Here is a 23,348-nt window from a genome sequence, read left to right on the forward strand (position 1 = left end):
TAGTGGACTTTTAGATTTTAAGGTAAAGGTTCCTTTTGCCAGTGACGTGCAGGCAGGGGAGGCAGAGCCTCACCACTGTCATCATGAAAAGAAAAGAAAATGTAAAAGGAAAAAGGCTGAGGTAGTTGCTGCCTGAGTCACAGTGGATGACTTTGTTTAGTGCTTAACTGTTTAAAAAAGCCTCTAAAAAAGTGTCCTCTACAGGAGGCGGCAGGAGAATGAGGTGCCTCATCTAATCTGACTTTATGATCACTCGAGCAGAGTTAAGCAAGGGTTAAAAGCCAAAAAATTCCTTATGTAGATGAGGCATGTGGTTCTCTTGCCTCCTCCTGTAGAGGGCATTTTTTAGAGGCTTTTTTAAACAGTTAAGCGGAGTCATCCATTGGGGACTCTGGCAGCAGCTAGCCCAGCCTGACCTCAGCAGCTCTTGCCTTTTTCCTTTTACATTTTTACATTTTCATGATGGCAGGCAAGAGCAGAATTGAAATCCTCTGTGATTGTGAAACACCTGGAAAAGGTATGTGGGTCGGAGGGAGGGGGAAGAATTCAAAATTAATGTAATTTGTAAGTAATTGTAAGTAATTTTGTGTGTGTGTGTGCGCGCCCGTGTGTTTGTTTCTTCACTCAAACAAACTCTCAATTTGAGAGAGAGTTTGAGAGTGAAGAGAGGGAAGAGTGTAGGAGTCAGAGAGGCAGGGAGGGCAGCCCGCCAGCTTTTTTCTCTGTGTCCGGGGCAGCCCGCCAGCAGAGGCAGGTCTTTCACCCGCCTCTGCTGGCGGGCTGCTGCTTTCTTTCTTTTGCCCAGAGGCTGTAGCCTGCCTGAGCTGCCCGCCTCTGGGCAAAAGAAAGAAAGCGCCAGCCCACCGCTGGCTTTCTTTTGCCCGCCCCGCCACTATGTCTGAGCACTAGGGGCAGTGCTCATCTCCGCTTCAAAGCCAGCATTGTCCGAAGTGCTCATCTCCATTTCAAAGCAAGTGTTTCAAAGCCAGCATTGTCCAAAGGCATCTTCATGGTCATGTGGCCGACATGGCTAGATGCCAAAGGTGCACAGAAAGCTGTTACCTTTCCTCCAAAGATTGTCCCTATTTTTCTACTTGCATTTTAAATGCTTCCGAACTGCTAGGTTGACAGAAGCTAGGACAAGTAATGGGAGCTTACTCCGTTATGCAGCACTAGGGATTCAAACTGCTGACACTTCTGATCAACAAGCTCAGCGTCTTAGCCACTGAGCCACCGCATCCCCTTTTTTAAAAAGTTACTGAACTACAATTATCACCCCACTCAGGACAGCAGTAATGAAGAATGCTCAAAGAACCACAGGATTCTCCTCTTTGTTCTAAAGCTCTTTGTTGTATCTGTTGGAGTTTAGATGTGAAGGACAATGTATTTACCAATCATCTCTGTTAAAAAGCCAGTGTCCAAGTGTTCCCCTTCTGTCATACTGAATATGACCAAGCATAACAATATAGGGAATTTGATAAATTTTGAAGATGCAGTCTATCTCCTTTTCAATTGAATAAACATCTCGTCTTTCCCTAACAATTTTGTACGTGAACCCTTAAGGAGGAGGCAAGAGCTATGATCAAATGGAAAACAGGGTGGAACTATCTCTTTGTGTTGCTGAGCTCTGCCATGATAGCTTCTCCACTCTATTTTGTGGATATGACACTAGTACCTTTCTGTCAAAAATATACTTTATAAGGAAAAAAAATGGCATAAAAACAAAAACCAGTTGATGCTGACTATATTTGCTGTAAGTAAAGTTCATGATCCATACATCTTTTAGTATAAGCTTCTTGACCTCTTGTTAAGCATCCTGTGAGATAATCTACAAAGTTGGAAAATACATCCAACCCCTTAAGTATCTTCAAAGTAAGTTGGCAGATGTGGTGGTCTGTTTTCTTTTTAAAAATATCTGTTCTTTTGCTTGAATTTGATACATGTATTGCTTAACTGGCCAGCCCAAACTCCATCTGTAAGCATTTAGAGTGGTCTGTCTAATAATACAGGCTGCTCTAGTAGTGGTCTACTTTGAATCAGAGTTCATGGCACTATGTATACAAACGCAATATTGGATCTTATCTCACTAATCTCACAATGGAGTAACCAGTGGAGTAATTCCTTTTGGTCTCAAGTTCAGTCGTTTATAATTCTTGTGCCCAACTAAGAATATAAACCAGCTTTTCTAAACCTGGACATCTGCCAAGCCCCTGAAGTGCACAGCATGATTCTCCTGAATTTTCTTTAATGAATTTTAATGTTAAGAATTGGGGGTTAGAACACAGAATTTCAAAAACAGAGAGAGGAACCTTCCAGCATTCCTTTATAAGTGATTTCATTGATGCAATATCTCCTAGAATTTTTGGAGTTCCCTTCCCCCACCCTCTTGAATATTTATGTGACATATTAAGAGTTGTTTGCCTGTACTAGCTCTTTCATCTGCTGTTGCTTGTATATAGAGTTATTTCTCATTAAATCTTAGCCTCATGAGAATCACTTTCTGATATGTGGTACTCAGCCCTAGAATTCTGTTTTTCTTACAACTGCTGAATCCTGAGAGCTGAACTGCATACATGTGATTGGATGCTCATGCTACAGAAGTGTGGAATAGAACATTGATACGTTTTTGTAGGAAATCATGCCAATCACAGCCAAGACTTAACAAATTTCCCATTCATACTTTCTTCTTGTTCCGTTGGCTCTCTCCATGTTTAAAATAGTCTTCAAGCTAGTCACAGTCTAAGCAAGAGTTCTGATTCAATGCCCTTTGAATTTGAATTCGTACCAAAATCAATTTAACTGTATTCTATACTGGGTATAATACAGGGTTTCTTAAATATGGTTTAACGTTTGAAAGAGAATATTTGTAGCTCAGGTTTGAACTGTGGGGTCCTTAGTGTTCTGAGCCTGGTAGCTTTCGTACAGATGTTTCATTAGCAAGCTAAATCACATCATCAGTACTAGAAGGCAGTAGGTTTTGTGCTTTTTATATACTAGTGGTTTCCCGTGTCAGTGTCCTTTAGAGTGATTTCTGGAATACTACCCAGAGGCTCTTTTGTTAAAGCATGTTATGCATCTACACAGTAAAATATATAGGATTTTAGTATCCATTATAGCCCTGGTTGTTATTTAACTCTAGGTCTGCATATAAACAAAGAATTATATAAACAAAGACTTTCCTGATGGTACAATTACAGTGTAAGAACTGTAACCATCACTATGTAGGGCAGACAGAAAGACTAGCAGAACATATCTCTGAACATCAACTAGTGGTCAGAAGACACAATTAAACGCCTCAATCTCACAACACATGAACAGTTTCAGTCACAGTTTCAGTCAACAAAACTCTGAACATTCTACACAAAGCTAAATCGAAAAACTAGGGAATTCCTAGGAGTTTCCATTCGGACAAATCAGTTATCAATAGACACATAGAAATAAACCATATTTACACATGATTCTAGAGTGACAATAAAAAGGCTAAAATGAAAACAAGAAGACACATTCTCTGCAGCAACCTACATCCAGATAAGTTGGATTCACATCAGACAAAAAAGAAGAAAACAATATCCTAAGCAAGGAACTACCAAGGAACAAATCACACCCCCACCAACACTGGCAATGCAAGCATGCAAATGTATATAAACAGGGAGCAAACCCCAAATACACTAGCACTGATGATGTTACTTACCAGTGGTGGGTTCCAGATCCCGTTGCAACTGATACGGTACAACGGGGCCCGGTGGCCATCATATGAACATGCGCATGCATCCTTACCTCCACCAAGCGATGCCTCCGTGACGCTCCAGCTGCTTGGTGGAGCGTCGCGCAGGCACCTTATGATGCACGCACATACACAGATGCCCCGTTTCCTTCAAATACAGGTAAGAAATGAGGGCGGGCGGGTGGGCCCTCCGGAGCACTGTACCAGAATGGTACCCGGTGCTCCCGGCAGACACTGGTACGCCCATACTGGGGCTTACCACCTGCAACCCACCACTGTTACTTAGTTGGATAATGAAACATCTGCAAGTAAACAAGTTCAAGAACATCAAGAACTCCACAGTTCAACTCTTAAACTACATATATTCTCTTCTCTTAGTCATAACTCAATCTTTTCTCTTAGAAAGGTGCAGGCACATAGATTTATTTAGCCATTTAAATTCAGCCCATTTGAAGTTGGAAAGATTCTTGAAACATGCAGCATCATTGGGATCAAGACAACGCTTATAGGCCACACTGAGTCCTTAGCTGTCCCCATAACTCCCTATCTTTGTCTCCAACTCCCAGGAAACCACCAACTTGTCTTCCCTTGCAAACTGCTATTAAAAAGCCTTAATCCCAAGATGCTGTCATTTTTATAAGAATAGTATTGGGAGCTTTAGTATAGTTTAATTTAATTTTGTATTTCAACCTTTAGCGCTCTCATGAGCATGCTGATGCTTTCCTCTTTTTCCCGAAGCCCTGTTTTGACTCTACTTTTATAGCACTCGTCTAATGAATGAACTTTTGTCAGAAATGAACTATTTCACAGCCTTCAAAGAAGGAAATAGTTTCACGTTGACTACTAAATCAATAAGTAGAAACAAAGAATGCATTTGCTGAATATTTGCTAGGGGGAGATAGGACATTGTTGTGCAACACACCTGAAATTCCCATCAATTTATTTCAAAGAAAACTCCCCCAACTTATCCCAACTATTAGCAGACAAGCTACTATATGGAAAAACAAAAAGGAGAAGATCCTCCCCCAAATATCTGTTCAAAAATATTGAGGGGAGGGGACAATATCTGTCTACAATATAAATGTTCAATGTATTTTTAAATGTTTAATGCCTATTACTTCTAAATGACATGCATGATACTAAAACAGTTAAAATGTTGGCACATTGACTTTTGTAGAATTTACTTCCAAGTAATTGAACTTAAATCAGAGAAGCGAGATAGTTTTTTAATTTAATCCTTTATTTTAAAAAATGTCTTCTTTTTCTGGGTGTTGGATGCATTTCCTATACTTTTACTTTGGCTTCATTCAGCTGTGGATGTAAAAAGTGAGTTGCATATGAACTAGTCCTATTTTAATGCTGCTTTCAACTTTCACACAGCACAGTATGTGCCAGCCACTGACCCAGCAACATGCCTGCCAGCTCAGCAGTGAATAATCACTTTACTTTGTGTTTTTCTTCTTCATCTATGAAGCAGAATAAATGCTTTTGGCTAGTATAAGGCATGCTTATAGCATTCTGTTGGATCTCTGTGAGAAATCTTCTCATGTGCATGGATTTATACATAAATCTGGCATATAGCACATCTCTTTAAAAGTGGTCTGCTTTAGTTCATAGGGCTGATAAATAGATGTAGGAGTATCTATTTAAGAATATTATAGACCTCCAATATGCCATGATGTTCAGATAGCTTAATTATGCTATAAACGAGCCTTTTGTTGTTCATTTAACAAGAATTTATACAGAAGTGTACAGAGCTTAGATTGGGATAGTTAGTCATCAGGTCATCAGAAAATTTCTGTTTATACTAAGGCTGAACAATTAAATGTGGGCTTGCAATAGAAGCCAATATGTAATTGTTGGAGATTGACATGGGAAACTGTTGAACATATTAGCTCTTTCAGTAGTCTTTGATACCTTGGGCTATTGATCACAACCACTGGATCAGGCAGGCATTCTTGGCTCTCCTGGTTAAATCTTCCTTCTTTCGACCAAGGAAACTGGTGATGAGGAGATGCTGATATAATCTTTCAAGGCTCTTCTCTCTACAGAATTCAAGAAGTTATGCCAGGATAACTCTTTTTTTTCCATTGAACCTAATGTTATCTGCTCTTAATTATAGAAGGTTGTTTTTTTAATGCAAAGGCTTTTTCCTATCTTTCCAGGGGTGGGATTCCACTGGTTTGGACCGATTCAGGCAAATCAGTAGCTCCAACCATCAGCTGAGAGTGAACCAGTTCACTCCAACTTTGAAATGGGCCCACCCGCCCACCTCTGCACTATACTCACCTATATTTCCTTTTCCAAAGCCCAGCTGATCGGCGCGGCAGAGTGGATTGCCACGCCTCAGCTATTTTCCTCGCCAGCAGTAACACAGAAGTTGAGTTTTCTGTAAACTGCGCATGCACGCACAGCAAACCAGTTGTTAAACCGGTAGGATCCCACTCCTGTATCTTTCCCTACTGAAGTTGTAGAAGGAATAGCAAATCGTGTTCTGTGGCATGTTGACTTCAAATTTATTCCAGCTTAATTTTCTTTTTGAAGAGTTTGGTATTTTGTTATTTTTAAATAATGTATCTTATTTATAGGGACATCTATCGTCATACAAGTAAAAATAATTTAATAATTTAATTGAAAAGTGGCTATTAAAAATGTGTGTGTATTCCTTTCTTTCTTTCTTTCTTTCTTTCTTTCTTTCGTTCACATTACTTTATGGAGACATAGGGTTTGAAAAACTATGAATAAGGTGTGACTACCCCCATCTCCCCAATCTGTTTAGATCAATATAAGGTTTGCTTTGTTTTTCAAGTTCCATATCTTCAACAGATACAAAGTATAGATTAATGCCACTTTGAGAATTGTTTTGTCACAACATAAACACATCTTAAAAAGAGGGGAAAAAACCCTTATGTTATATGGTCTATTTTATCCTAGGGTAACATTCCAATTAGCACATGTTAATTACATTTTTGGTTTCCATCAGAAGCCTACAATTGCAGTATAAAAATTATTAAAGCAAGCCAACTTTCAGCTTTTTAGATGAATTCAGAGGTGAAAGAAGCATTCAAAGATGCTTTTAACACATTTCTGCTCTGAAGGTTTAAGGTTTAAGGTTTTAAGGTTTAATAGGGCAGTGCAGAGGGTACAATTGCTGTAATATTAGTATAATAGGGCAGTGCAGAGGGTACAATTGCTGTAACAGCAGCTTGCATTATATTCAAGATCTAACACACAGTTTGATAGAAAGTTCCTGCTGGGGAAGAAAAGTGGGGAAGCTGGCAAGAATTTTACCACATCTGCTACCCGCTGCTAATAAACTGTAACCTATTTCATTTTTATTATGCTTACTCTTTAGGTTATTTGGCTTTCAAAATAATCTCTTCAGCTTTTAGTATGTGTAAAATGTATTACGATATGGTTGTTTAAATATGAAGAACTTTTCAACAACAGAGATTGGAGCCCTTAATGTGTAAGGTGGCATCTCATGCTTGGGTTTATGCATTAGCGTTACAAAAAGGGTGAAAATAATCAGGGGTGTTTGGAGGAGACAGGATAATGAAAATCAAGATGGCAGCCATAGAATCACATCTCTGTCTCCTTTTGCATGTATTTTGCATGGAACATGACTAAACTGGTTGTGCTTTCATTGTACCACCATGTTGGATTATTCAACTCCCTTCCTGCTATAATATTTTATATTATATAAACTACAATGCAGTTATTTCTCTATATGTTAGAACTTTGGAGAACAAAACCTGCCCTACTTTAATTAGTGACCATTTATTAATTACATGATATCTATATTGTACCATCAAACATTTTTGAAATTATGAAAATATGAAAATAATCCACAGAAAGGATTAAATCTATATTCTGTTGTAGTTTTGACTGTTAAACCAGATTGAACAAAGTCACTCTGTATTCCTTAAATTGTCCCTTAAAATATGAAATATCTCTTGAATATAATGTATCAGGTGACTAAACTAAATTGTGATTCAGTTGCATCTCGATTATTTATTTATTTATTTATTATATTTCTATGGCTACCATACCCAGAGACTATTGGTGGCAGACAAAAAGAGAACAAATACAGCCCCCGAATGCAAAGTAATACATTAAAAACCAATTAAAACAATAAAATGGCAACCAGACTAAAATATAATGCAACTCAAGCAATTGAGTATCATCCAGTGATCCACATCTACAAGTCTCAGAAAAGAGTTTCCTTTGTAAAGGCCTACAGGGAATGGGCCAACAGTACTGGAGGAGAGATTCCAAAGTCAGGGACCACCACTGGGAAAGGATTCTCAGTTAGGGATCTTGCAGTAAGCCCTCCCTGTTAGAGCATATGGGATGGCCAAATGCCCTAGATAGCAAGCAATCTCACAATAACCCAATCCTATGCCCTGTGGACTTTATAAGTGATCATCAGTATCTTGCATTGTACCCAGAAGATTATTTTAAATCAACATAGCTCACGGAATAGTGTTGTCACTTTGGCATAGCAAGGAATGCCCATAACTATTGCATTCTGGCTCATTTGAAACTTCTGGATGGTCTTTAAGAATTTCCCAAGTACAATGCATTGCAATAATTCAGTTGGGGTGAGTAAGGTGTGAGTAGCCATGAGCATAAACAGTAACATAACAGATGCAATTAGTACAGAAGACAAAGTTGTCCTGTAGAAACTGTAAGTCCAGTAAGATTTCTAAATTGTGCACTGAATTCAAATGGGGCAGTGCACTCTGCTCAGAGTCAAGGATGAAAGTGTCTGGTTCCTGGATCCATGGAGGCAAAAACCTACAAGTACTCGATTCTCGAAGGGTTAAGTCAAAGTCTATTCTTTCACATCCAGACCCTACACAGGTCCCAAACACTGGAACAAACCTTCATGAATATTTTAAAAGAGGTAATAATAGAACCTTATGGCACTATGCAAAGCAGAGATATAGGGGTTGACTGCTCTCATCTTCAATCCATATCAATTGACTCCAAAGGATGTTGAAGGACAATTGTAAAACAATGGCCCCAAGTCTCAAAAGCTGGCCCATAGGAGATCAAGAATGTCCCACCTCAGGTTATCCACAAGTTAATCAAAATTCTCTCCATGCAGTATCCTAACCTAAAACCTGACTTAAAGGAGTACAGATATTCTGGGTTTTCCGAGACCCTTAAGAACTATAGGTCAACAGCCTTTTCAACAACCTTTCCCAGAAGGTGGGGTACTGGTTGAAAATAATTCATATCTGTAATATAAAGATAAATGTAACTAGCATATGTGCTAGTCATTCCTGTTTCTAGGGGGCGGTGCTCATCTCTGTTACAAAGCCCAAAGAGCGAGCGCTGTCTGAAGATATATCTGTGGTCATGTGGCTGGCATGACTAAACGCCAAAGGCGCATGGAACACTGTTACCTTCCCACCAAAGGTGGTTCCTATTTTTCTACTTGCAGTTTTACATGCTTTCGAATGGCTAGATTGGCAGAAGCTGGGACAAGTAACGGGAGCATACTCCATTATGCTGCACTAGGGATTCAAACTGCTGAACTGCCGACCTTTCTGATCGACAAGCTCATTGTTTTAGCCACTGAGCCACCGTGTCACTTTGTGAGAAATACTTTGTATCAAACCAAGATTTAGTTCACTTATTGGGATGTTATTTCATATCTGTAGGATCCAGTAATAGTTTATTGAAGAAGGAATAGACTACTGCTTCTTTCAAACTCGGCAGAACCATTCCATTTCTCAAGGAGACATTTACTATCTCATGGATGCCCCCTCCCCTGATCTCTGGAGGCTTTAACCAACTAAGAGAGGCCTGACTCTAAAACACACCTATTCATTTCCTCAGAATTAATGGGATTAAACTCATCTAGGTAGCATAGGACCAAACCCCAGTCAGGACGAAATCTTCAGGCCCTAGGGAATGGGTTGTACTAAACAGGGCCACCAGATGACATTTGGATTGAATAAGTGTGGAGAAATAAGTTCTTATTGCCACAAGGCAGGCTTCAATAAAGGTTCTAACCTGTGTCTGATCTGCTTTGACAGAGACAATATGTCAAAACCATCAGTTTTGAAAGGTATTTAGATCCTCTTGGACACACATTCCTATGTTTCCTAAGATCTCCATTATTGTGAAATCCTTGCAAGGCAACATACTAACGCTCCAAGCCTGATTGTCTTGTCTGTTATCACACCAAATTTTAGTATATAGTAATTACCCCATATTAATGGTGGGGAGATGTCTGCAGTGTAATATACTGCTTATAATGACAGTATTTAAAGGGAATATTTAAAGTTTCCTATTTTTGTAAAACAAAACGATCCTGAAATTTTTCTGGCAGCCATAAAGGCATAATTACATTTCAGTAAGAGCTATTTAATTTTGAAATTATTATTCCTATCACCACAGGATTTTTCTATAGTCATCCTGTCTCTTTTGCAATCCAGAAAAATTGAGATTCCTAATCCTTCCATTTCTTCCACATTAAAGAAAATGATTGCTGAATTGCTGTATGTATGAAAGAAGAGGAACATTCCCAAAGGAGTTGTAGTTTTGAACATCTTCAGTGGCAGGTTTGATTATGAAAGTGTCAGGATTAATGATCCTATAAATTATACATTTGAAGGCTTCCTTCCTCATGCTGTCTGCATAAACGAGTGCATCAGTTTAAGTTTCAGAACAAAGTAGCCTACCAACAAAAACGTTGTTACTTATTATGTGGAAATTCCATTAGGAAAACTGGATAAAAGGTCAGCCGTCCACAAAAGAGAACTGAGCATCTTCACAGTTATTCAGGTGGGTCATTTAAATCTCTTGAGTATCTCCACTGGATGAATCTGTCTGATAGTAGCATCTATCAAACTTGTAGTGTAAGTGCCATAAAATATTAACCTGTGATTGTTATATACTGTCTGCAATACATATTGCATTTAAAAGAATTCTGAAAGTTTGTAGCTTTTAAAATTAGATGTCATGTTATCGACATGAACAACAGAGATCAGAAGTTCTATTTTTATATCAAATTCCAACTGCAAATTTAAGCAGCTGGTCAGAATATTGTAAGACAAATAAAATAGAAAACATGGCTCTTTTATGCCATCTTTATGGTGATCTTTTCAGTTAAAGAAGAATACCAGTGATTGCACATATTGCATATCTCCCAAAGTGTTTTTCAAAAGGCAAACTGAAGAAATTTGTTGGATGAGAAGCGAAACATTTTCAAGGAAAAAAACAAAGTCTAGTTGCCTTTTGAAATGCATCTTTGGGACAACTATGATCTGGATGATTGAGAATCTCCATAGACATTGGAATGGATCCTAAAGTGCAGTTATTGCATGAAACATCCTTTAATTCAACTTGATAATGTTCAGTTGTTTCCTTTTTTAAACAGTTCCATGTCTAATTATTATATTCTGAATTTTTTCTTGAAATAATAGTTTTAGCTGGGTATGCAATTTTGACTTTTTTGTTAAATAATTCAACATTTTCCTCTAAACTTTTGTTATGGAACTTCAAAGGACAGATGAGATTGCCATTATGTACAAAAAAAAAAAACAATTGATGGAAAAGAAGAAGAAGGAGACAGGAGATAATGGTTGGCTGGAAAAGGAGGAGGAGGAGGCAGGAGATAATAGTTGGCTAAAAGTAGGGTTTGTCAGGGGAACAGCTTTCCTGCACCAACTGAGTAATTGAAGCAAAGAAACAATTTTTTAAAAAGAAATAATGCTAGGATTTCTTGGCACTTCAGACCACTCTAGCTTAGATTCATGTCTGTAGAAAGGCTAAGTAATAGAAAAAGAAATATCAGACTAGAAAATCAGGGGAATGTATAAAAATGAGATTTCACTGTAGGTTCAAAAGAATCAGTTGATAATGGAATTCAGAGTGATATCAGATATTTTTAATGGGAGACACACTTTCAAATTAAATACCTTAACTCTAATACTTTCCTGCCTTTAAAGTATTCAAGTATTCAATGCAACCATGGCTGCATTCATGGAACTTGTAGCTTGATACATCTGAAGGATACCAGCCCAAGGAAACCAACTCATAAGCAGTAATATCAGGTACATTTTGAACAGGAATAAAAGGAGAAGATTCTAATTTGAAGATACCCACCAAATCTTAGATCTCCTGAGAGAGGTTCCTAGTCTTTTAATAGTATCCTCAGGTGCAACAAGTAGGACTAGTACTCATAATGGTAAGATTAATAACATTAACTCAATATTTTCTATGTAATATCCTTGTAAGGAATGGTTTAAATCCTTTATATATTGAAGAAAAAGTATTCCACTTTAAGGAAAAATAAATAATCATCAATGATCTTTTCAAAATTGTCAAGCATTTCTGTTTCCTACAAAGCAGGCTCTTTGGTCTCCATTTAAAAAAAAATATTTTGACTTAAGTTTCAAAACATTGGGGGCAGGGGAATCTTAAAAACTCCATCATAAAAACACATCTTTTAAAGGTTGAAGGCTCTAAAATGTGAGGTTATATGAATATGTGGCTACATGGTACATAGTCTTTCACTTGGAATGATGATCATTTGTTAACTTTGAAATTGTAATTTTGTCTTGGCCTTTTATTCTTTCCCTTATTCTAAATGAGAGCTGAAGGCAGGCAGAAATACAGGGTAATTGATTTAACAGCCTAAGACAAGTACAAGAAAATAGGAAGTTTGGTCTCAATGCTTGACTTGATCTGAGGGAGCTTTTTTCCAACCTTACCTCAGCACCTTGGGCCAACCAAGTGGCCTTTAAGCCTGAATGAGCATGACTTTTTTTTCCCCTAACATAAAGCTTCAGTATTCAGTTTTTCAAACTGTTCTGTAGCATTGGAAGTAGAATTATATTGACAAGGTTAGAATTCATCTCCTGGAGGGGGCTACTATGCTATACTTTAAGTGCTAATATAACAGTTATGTGGTTGTACCTTAATAATAGCCCCAGCTTGCCTAATGAGAATGCTGAAAGCAAACAGTACTCAGTGAGATTTTATTATGACTGAAGTGACTGCAATTTGAGGCAAATTATCCCTATTTTTGTTCTGATATCAAGCACAAGCATGCTAAAGAAATTGCTGTAAGTTTTGATGGGGAATTAGACTTAACTATTGTTAATATAGATGTAAGTGCATTTTTTCATGTAAACAGCTCACAAGGGTCAAGCAACAGAGACTTTTTTTGTGTGACGCTGAAAATGATTGTCAATAATTTTGTGAGCAAATTTTGAAATAAAGTGCCTGTAACCTGTCATTATTCCTTCCTCTTGAAGTCACGACAGAGTGGCTGAAAATTTAGCCTGTAAATTGAAGGCAGAGAGAATGTTATGGCCTTATCGACTTCAGATAAAATTACTATTTTAACTTGTAATTATTTTTCCATTCAAAGGTCAGTCAGCATATAGTATTTACTATTTCGAACTGCAGTGTAAGCAAATTGCTAGGAAAAAAGTTGTTACCAGTAGAGACCCAGGCAAAGAAAGCTGCAGTCACTAATACTAGCATTGCTTATTATGTGGTTTATTAAGAAATAGGAAGACTATTTTGAAACAAAATACTTCGATGAAATATACAGAACTATATATTTAAGTAAAGCTCCATTGTTGGTAGAGTTGTTAAAAAACCTATTTGCTTAAATCCTGAAGATGTTTATTAAAGATTGTAATTAAAAAGACAAACAGTATTACAAACTTTTTTTAAAAAAAGAAAAATTAGAAAGTGCAGAAAAGAACAAGGAAAAAAATATGGTAAATAAAAAAAGAAATATAGAAAGAAATGACTTATCCCTTCCTTCATCATAACAAGAATAAACAACGTTTGTGACCTCCTCTTAAATTTTCTCTCATATGTCATTTTTTTATCTGTAAACAACTCATTAAAGCCTGTTCAATCTGATCAGCAAAAGGTCATTAAGGGTTACCAGAAATAGCGTATCTATTTTAAACTTGATCAAATAAGCCTCTTTTACATCAGCAATAACAATAATTATTGTAAACAGTTTACAGAGGTAGCATATTGCCTCCAACAGTCTGGGTCAGGGGTGGGTTTCAGCCGGTGTTATTGCTGGTTCGCTTGTGCACAGGCTGGAAGTGCGCTGTGTGTGCATGCACAGTTCAATGGAAATTGTTTTGCTCATGTGCAGAACTAAAAAAAAGATGGTGGCGACTGGGGAATCGGTTCAGAAGCATGGCCAGCCTGGGTCACTGCCGGTTCTACGACCTAGGCCGGCATACCACTATCTGTTTGGCTGAACCAGTAGGAACCAACCTCTGGTCTGGATCCCCATTTTACCAACCTTGGAAGACTGAATCAACCTTGAGCCATTCAAGATCGAACTCCTGGCAGTGGGCAGAGTTGGACTGCAATGCTGCATTCTAACCAATGGCTCTCTGTATTTCCATTTTAACAATCTGGATCTTTAATTCCTTTGAAAAGATCATTGTGTAAATTAGCATGGAGGGGAGGGGTATTCCAGAATTGCCAGCCATCTATTCAACCTATCCACTGATGGCTGATCCTTGGTTTAGAAAATGTACATATTTACAAATGAACTCTTCATAATAAAAGAGAAATGAAGATCTGGCTCCAGTCAAGTGCTATACATTAAGATGTCCATTAGATGTGGAACACAATCAGAGCATAGAAAGGCAAGAATTATAATAAGGAGAAAGGACAATCATGGGATTAGAAGGCACTCAGTGACATTCACAAGAGGTGGCTGTTGGTGGGGGCTGTTCCACCTTCTCTGCTATAGATATGCAGAGCCCAGTTTGTGTAATGTATAGGAGTGGGAGCATCCGTCGAATAATGACCTAGAAGTTATTTATTTCTCCCTTCTCACAAAGTTCTTTAGAACATTAACAAGCCTCTTTTCAGATCTAATATAGGAAAGTTTTCCAGATCACTTTTTTGGTTTGTTATTTGTATATCCGTTTGTGTATCTGTTTGTATATCCATTTAAATGATTAAGATATCAGCTGGTTTATTATCCAGTGTAGCATGTTTTTCCATATAATTCTTATAGCCTATCATTTATAAATTCCCTTTTAGTCTTGGTCTTATCAAGTAAATGTTCCTCTTCAATAACATCTTTTAAATACATTCTACAGGGAGTCCTCGACTTACAACAGTTTATTTAGTGCCAGTTAAAAGTTACAATGGCACCGAAAAAGTGACTTATGACCATTTTTCACACAACATACCCATGGTCACATGACAGCATATCCATGGTCACATGATCAAAATTCAGATGCTTGGCAACTGATTCATATTTATGAAATTTGCAGTGTCCCAGGATTACCTTTTCTTACTTTTTGGCAAGCATTTATTGTACATCCATGTTACAAATTTAAAAGCTGCAGAGATTCACTTAACAACTGTGACAAATAAGGTTGTAAAATGAGGCAAAATTCACTTAACAATTGTCTGACTTAACTAACATTTTGGGGTCAATTGTGATCATAAGTCAAGGACTGTATGTATCTCTAATGGCAGACATTCTTAACATTAGTTTGTGCATCCACTGTTTGAAAAATACCATCAAATTTTAAAATACTTTGTTCCATTCTGTATTAATAAATCAAATTAAGTATTTTTTTATTGTAATCTTTATAGTTTGTTCTGATTCCATTTAGTATCCAATCCTCAAAGTTCCCGCCTATCATGTATTTTTAAGAGAAATCAAAACAAAACCAATTGCCCACAGCAAGGGTTCCTATAATTAATTCCCATACCTTATTTCAAATCCATCTGGACCCATTGTCAATTTGTAATTTTCAAAATTAAAGTTCTAATCACTATCTTTCTGTTCATTGGGGAAAACAATTCCTTGAAATATTTAAAACATATTTCACTAAGGATTGAAAGAAACTCACCTGGTCTGCTCAAAAATTTCTAATAGATGAAAATCAGTTAATAAGCAATTTTTGAAACCTATTAGAAAAGAAAGTATGTGAACCCAGTATCCATAAAGGTGCTGATGACTAAAACTGGCTTTCCCTCATCTTCGGTAGATGTAATCCTTCCAGTTACCACTGTCTTGCACCCTTCTTGAAATCTGCCATAGATATGTGGAGCCCAGTCTTTCAGTTCCCATGAGGAGCAAGAGGAACTATCAGGAGCACTTGTGGGCAATCTTATGTCCTCTCCTTGTCTAAACAGGAATGACTGATAACGGCACTGAAAAAAATTGACTTATGACCATTTTTCATATGATCTTTGTAGCAGCCCCATGATCATGTGATCAGAATTCAGATACTTGGCACCTAGTTCACACTTATGACTATTGTTGTGTCCCAAGATCATATGATCCTCTTTTACAAACTTCTGACAAGCAAAATCAATGGGGGAGCCAGATTCACTTAAGAACCATGTTACTAATTTATCAACTGCAATGATTCTCTTAACAACTGTGGTGAGAAGGTTGTAAAATGGCGCAGAACTCATTTCTCATTTCACAACCAAAAATTTTGGCTCAATTGTGGTTGTAAGTTGAGGACTGTCTGTACTTTTAGCAGAGCCATCCTTGGTTCACCATTTCTTCCCTGGATTTTTTTTTAATCTTTTTAGTTGTGTGTATTGAAAAACAACTTTTAATCTTTTCTTCACTGGTTCTAGGTTAGGCCAGTCTACTTTTTGTAATATCTCTTCTGGGCAATCTAATATAATGATTTGATATTAGGTCAAATCATGTTAATGTCTATATCATTAGATTTATAGCACATTAATTATGAATTGCAAGTGTACAATGAACTGGGAATTAACTATTAAGTTGAGAGAAATGAAATATAGCAGGCATAGATGCAGATAAGCACCTCAATAGTAATTGCTATCCATGAAATAATTACAGAGACATCCCTCCCCTAAATTACTTACTGGATTAATACATTGTTATTATTTTTTAATGTCCCCATTTATGTCAAAGAAGACATTGTTGAAAATCTTGATGACATATAAATCAGCTGTTTTCTATTGAAATTGTGTCTGAGATTTCTTTAAGAGATTTGGTTTTTTAAAATGCATTTCTGATAGGATCAAATCCAATAATTTATATCAAAACAACAACACATAGTTTGCTTATTAGCTATAAATAATTGTTGATAATTAGCATGGTCACTCTTGTAACATTTTATATATTGGGACAATGACACAACTAAGCTAATGTTTTTGAAAATGCAAGAAATTATTTCCAAGGGTGAAAAGAAGTGCTAATGTGGATGCCCATCAAACATTTATTTTTAGAAATTCTGATAATATTAAGTCTTTGCTAGAAGCTTTGCTGTTTCAACTGGAGTATGAATATTTGGATTTCTAGGAGTGAAACTGAGGGCCATTCAGAAAGGAGATTACTGGTATCTATTAACGAGTATATAGATCATCACCTAGATGTATCTTGAGTAAGTCATGGAATATTTGTCCCAATAATTGGTAATTAGCATGTTAATATTAGTAGAATTAAATCTAGCTGGGAACTGAGTGACTGGATATCAAACATGCAACTATCTTCACATAACAAAGTTTGTTGGAACATGGCCCAATTCTGTAACATATAACTTTTTAGTGCATGGAAGGTTTCACTTGAAGAATTATTGTTGTAGCTATGGACATTTTTAATAAGCTAGGCATAATTTTAAAAACTTTTGTGAGACATACTTTCTATCAAACCAAGATTTAATTCACTTATTGGGATGTTACGAAAAAGGAGTATGATCAGGATATAATTGTAAAGCCATTGGGAAGCAAGCTAGCTAAATCCTGCCTTAACTCTGTAACTGTGAAGAACAAAAACGACCATTCCTGGGTAGCAAGACAAAAGAGTTCTGTATTTAAGATTATATAGAAGGGAACAGAAGGGAATTAATTCATCCTAGCAGGGATTCTGTTTTTTGCCTTCCTAGGTCAGCCTCTCTGGGATAGAAGCCAAACTCTTACCTGTATCTTTTCCTCCAGTTCTTCTCTTAGTAGTGAGCCCAACATAAGTAGACACTAATAAAGGCTTATTGGTCAGTTCTTTGGAAACTTAGCTAGGAGAAATTTGAAGAGAAACCAGGTAGTTTCCCATTTTCATGAGCATAGATGGGATTATGCAGGTATTAAATGTAAATATAATGTCTCTGGAGTTTGGAAGAAATTTCATCTTTATGGACAAATTGGGATACACAGCAACTAGTGCAAATAAATTTCTGATTTTGCTTTTTTTAAGAAAAGCCACATTTGAATATATGTGTTGCATTGAATTGGATAATGAGAATAATTTGAGTTGTAAATCTATCATGACACAACTTAATTTATCTCAGTGGAGTGAATTCAGCTAATTTTCTTATCTACTGGAATGGGGAATATTCTAAAAGATATAGAAAAGAGTTCAATTTTGCTAGAGAAACTATGTCATCAATAAAATGCTGATATGCCATGAATTCAGGTCTGAAATGCAGAGTATTACGTGCACTATAATTTTTTTACTTACTTTGTTGATTCAGCAAAAACATTTCTTGCAGAGCCAGAGAGAGGCAGGTATATCCTATCAACTTTTATTTTCTTCTTTTACCTTTACCTTATAAACTGTAACCAGAAGTTCAAGGTGGTTGTTTAAGAAAAGTAAATCTTTTACACTTACTAACATGCAGTCTGAGTCTGGAACCAATCATCAATTCTTAATTGTGTCTAGGCTACTTCTTCTGCTTCTCCTCTTCTTTTCTCTTTGGATTTAGAAAGGTATTCAAGATAAAAACAAAACCAATCACAACTTATAAGAAATTAGTCAGCAAATTAAAAGCTTAACTAAACAAAAATAACACTATTTTAAAAAAGAAACAAGTGCAGGAGATAAGAAGGTTCACCAACTATGACCAAAAAAAAAATCAACCTGAGAGCTTCCTTGGTAATACTACTGTGGGAGTAGTTGAAATGAATTCTAAACCAGTTCTAGTAATCCCCACTCAGATCAGCATAGATTAATTCCAAGGTCAACTTTAGACCAACAATCAAGTAAGCAATACCCCAATCAAGAAACTGCCAAAGAGCCATCAATGAACAGCCCAACCAAAGAATCCCCAAGACTGCCCCCATCCATACAGGCAAACACCAGAATATCAACTGACAGCAAGCAGTACTAATGACGTTACCTAGTTAGGGTAATGAAACATCTGCAAGAAAACAAGCTCAGAGACCACCAAGGACCTCTTATTTTAATCTTAAACTCCTTTATTAGTTCTAGAGCAGTTAGGAAATGAAAAAGAAGCATACTATATGAATAGCAAACTTCTCTGGGAGGAAGAACTGAAATAAGCATCAGTTATCAAGAGCCAGTGAAATCAAAGTGATTTTGGAACAAGAAAAGTCCCACCACAACTGGCTGAATCAACACCCTGGGAAGATAAACACAAAGGAATTTCTGCTGTGGTGATGTAGGAAACAGGAAATAGTTTTTATGTCCCTGTGCTACTATTCTGTGAAGAGGCTAAGTTATACCACCAGCGTCTTGCATAAATTCTATTCTGCAACCCCAAATTAACAACCTTGGATCAATAATAAGTGTTCCCAGATGACTGCAATCACTTTTTTCTAGAAATTCTATATTTTCAAGGAAAGTCATGGGCTTAGAAACAAGCAGCCTTAGTTAGGATGAAGATTGGCTTCCTACAAAGGTTAATAATATAGTTCTGTATGTATGTTTTTTGCGTTTCTGAGATTTTTTTATTTGCTCTTTTGTTATAATGAATAACATGAGACCATTTCTTGTATTGGCTAGATGGTTGTATCCAATCTGGTTTACAAAATGGTCCTCTCTGATTTGCACTTCTAGCCATCATAAGCTTTCTGTTTGTGAACTCTCTAACAATGTAACAGAAAGATATATCATTATTTAATATAGTCCACATTAAATTAGTGTTTATTGTGTTTCCCCGAAAATAAGACAGGGTCTTATTTTCTTTTGACCCCTGAAATAAGTATTTGGCATTATTTTGGGGGAGATCTTATTATTTTTGAGGTGCAGGTGGCAGTGAGCATGGTCACCTAATCGCTGCTACTGTGTTGGAATATTTTGAGGGAGGACTTATTTTAGTGCATGTGCTCAAAAGCCTGATTGGGCTTATTATACGGAGAGATCCTATTTTCAGGGAAACACGGTAAAAATAATTCTGAATTATTTTCTTCTTATGAAATACATTTTTGTCTCTTTCTCTTTTTTATCTTATTTTGTTCAGCTATAATAAAATGCTATTTCACATGTTTTTGTTTGATCTATACTATGAAATGCACAGCTTGCCAGTCCTTATATGTTAAATCTTTATATTTTTTCCCTCTATGTATGTGTTTATATGTGCATGTACATATACTGTGTATACACCTTTAAACAATGATATTTTCTAATGTTTGTGTGGTCTGTTTATTTCCAGACAAAAGAGGAAGATATAAATAATGACATGCCTGCAATACATGGAGAACTAGTTGTGGCTGTAGTACCTTTTCTTCCAAGAGCTGCTTCTATTGAGTGGCATGTCATTGCAGTAGTAGATGAACAACAACAGAGGCAGAAACTTACACAGATGAGGTCATTGGAAAACTGCCAAATTAGATGTGAAGCTATGCAGTCCTATCCAACATGTGCTACTGCTGTTACTATATCTTTAACTCTGACTTCATCATCATCTTCTACAATCAATTTAGATGTAATCCTGCATGATATGGTGGAAATGTTTAAGCAAGTTGTGGAGAAGATGTCAAAATACGGTGACATAACTCCGTTAAGTTTTAGAATATTTTTCCGAACAAATATTGTCAAAAGGGAAGCACTGAAAACAGGTAAGTCTTTCACATATATATTTTAAGTACCCTGGAAAATGTCAAATAATGAAGTGGTTTTGTCTTTGTTTTGTGTGGTCTACTTAGGAATTTCCAAATAATCCCAGTCATTTCTTAAAGAACATTACACAATAAAGAATTTAAACCCAAATGTTGAAGTTGATTTTCTTAGTTCCAGAATTCAGTGCTAGGGTCCAAACATCCCATTTAAACTGAACTTTTAAAGCCAAAAGTTTATTATTATTATTATAATTTCAAATTCTTCAAATAGCACATTTGACAACAGGTTTTTTTTAGATGTTGCTCAAATATAGTGTTTCAAACATTAAGACTGCAGCCCTGTCCAGGTTATTTTATGAGCTCTCTCAATATCTGCTTTCCTATCAGTGTTACTGAAAAAATGTTAGCATCCTGCTGACATTTTCTGGATAGGTATGTCTTGGGGAAAAGATTTTGCATGTACAATAATATTGTATTATCCCATGAGCCAGTATCCTTATGCAACAAGGTTCTTGTTCAGTGGAATCCAAACCATGTATATATCTATGATTGCACATTGGCATTGAATATGGTTCAAATAATTTGCTGGGGTCAGAGCTTAATGGGAGTAATATGTTACCACTATTGGTTTTATAGTATTTAAATAAGGTTTATGTAACTTTAAATTGTGATTAATAATATAGATACTTCTGTAATATCTTTAGGTGTTATAATTCATTTTACCTATGCAATAATTAGACATCAAACTGCGCTCATTCCAAGCATTTGTCTTCAACAAAGAGGATTCAGCACAAGTATTAATGTATTGTTTCATTTGCGCACATGCAACATCTCATTGAACCAAAACTGATTTTTATGGATTTGTGTGGAAAATAAAAAAGATAAAAATAATAGCATTATGATACACATATTAATTTTGAAATTATTATAACTTCTGGTGGGTCAAATAACCTACTATATCAGTAGAATTTGTGTAAGTTAAGCAGCCTTTTCCAACTTGGCCTTCTTCCAGATGTGTGTACTTAAATTCTTAGTTTTCCCAGCTAGTCTGGCCATTGCTGATCATTTTGGAAGTTGAAATCCATATAATTGGAAAGCACCCATGCTGATGTAGACAGAATCTTTTAAAATTCTCAGTATTTCAGAATACGATATATATCCAATACTATAAATAGTATGCTTTTGTCCAGAATGCAGCTTTGGAACTAAATTACTCTATGACTGCAGACTTGGGAAATGCAGAATATACGTATGTAATTTAGCAAAACCCTACTAATTTATTTTTGAATATAGGCTGGAAACCAGTATCGCTGTGGGAAACCCCTTGTACCCAGGTTCTGTGCAGATTTTTTTTTTTTTTTTTTTTTTTTTTTTTTTGCAATTTTCAGTGTCTTGTCTTTCAAATCTCTATAGAGCATTATGACTCTGTGGATATAGCTCAGGCACTGATAATTCCCAAATGTGCAAACATGAAAAAGAGATAGATGTAAAGCTCAACTATCCATATTAATTAACTGACATAAATGTTACCCCTCAAAGATTGTACCGTCCTATTTTTATATCTAACCTGCAGCATTATTCAGGGGAAATTCAAGTTGACGTTGCTTAATAGATTTAAAATATAAAAACAGGATGGAATAAACTTGTGACATGAAATGAACACAGCTAGTGCATGAAAGAAGGAATTAAGATATAACCTGACAGGCCATTATTTGTTGCACAATAGTTTGTTTTAAAAAACAAATAGAATATGCTTTTAGACTAAATTGTTTGTTCTCTTCTTCAGAGTCTTTGAAAGGGTTTAGAAAAATTCTTTAATTTTATTTAATTTGTGTTTACAATAACTTTGGTCCAGTAATTTTATATATCCCAATCTTAGAAGCAGAAAATTTGGAGGAATATTTATATTCAGTATTGTCACTTAAAGCCCACATAATTCTGTATCAGCCACCAGAATAATTTTTATTGCAGGGGTAGAAACTTGTTAAATAAACAAAGACACAAATAACACAGAGGGCCTTTTGCCAATTTTGCTTGGTTTACCAATCCATGATTGTTCCAGCAGAGTGATTAACTTGTCACAGTAGCGCATGCCTTGATAATCTTTCAGTATTGTAGAGTGTAGGGCTAACCTTGGAGAATATATATATATATATATACACACATACATACATACATACATACATACATACATACACATACTTTTAAGTCAAACAAGTAAAGAAATTCCTTTCCATACCCTAACTTGTACATGGCTTACCTTTTTCAAAAGTAAATTTGCATGGTTTGCTGGAAGGGAACATTAGAGAAGGTTTTTGTAGAAATTCTGCCTTCACTTGTGTGCCTATGGTGTTGGTGCCAAATAAAAACTTGTTTGTTTAGGCATTTAATAGTTTGATACCACATTTATACATAATCTGTTCTACTGTTCCGTTGTTTATTTTTTATAAGTGCACTTTATAATTCTATTGTGTTAGTCTTTTGTGATTAGCACAGAGAGTGATTTAAAAGAAACAAAAATGTGTTTAACAGCTGGTCAAATGTTATATCAGCCAAAGTCATTCATGGTAAAACAGGAAAATCCATGTCAATTGTTCAATGTGTGATTGGTAGTCTCAGAACATCTTAAGAACATAACTAGCAGAACTTTAGATGTTTGGTGTTGATCAGAAGCAATTCCTGATTTTGCTGTCATAATTTAACAATGACAGCAAAATCTTATAAATCTTCTTGAGCCACTATATTACCTGACTTTAGCTGGTTAATAAATAAGAACATTCAAGTACCTCAACATATTTGATTAGAATTATAGCAC

General features: G+C 36.2%; 1 protein-coding gene across 1 annotated transcript in view; it reads left to right on the plus strand.

Annotated features, from left to right (window-relative positions):
* Positions 1–23,348, plus strand: part of DPH6 (diphthamine biosynthesis 6) — a 218,798-nt gene that overhangs the window by 160,064 nt on the left and 35,386 nt on the right. The window contains exon 14 of the mRNA XM_087723172.1: positions 20,128–20,533. Coding sequence (XP_087579298.1) covers positions 20,128–20,533 — 406 coding nt within the window. The remainder of the gene's footprint in view (positions 1–20,127; positions 20,534–23,348) is intronic.

This window comes from Thamnophis sirtalis, unplaced genomic scaffold (assembly GCF_051295495.1).
Source record: "Thamnophis sirtalis isolate CommonGarterSnake01/CBP01778 unplaced genomic scaffold, rThaSir2_p1.2 scaffold_1, whole genome shotgun sequence".
Classification (NCBI taxonomy): domain Eukaryota; kingdom Metazoa; phylum Chordata; class Lepidosauria; order Squamata; family Natricidae; genus Thamnophis; species Thamnophis sirtalis.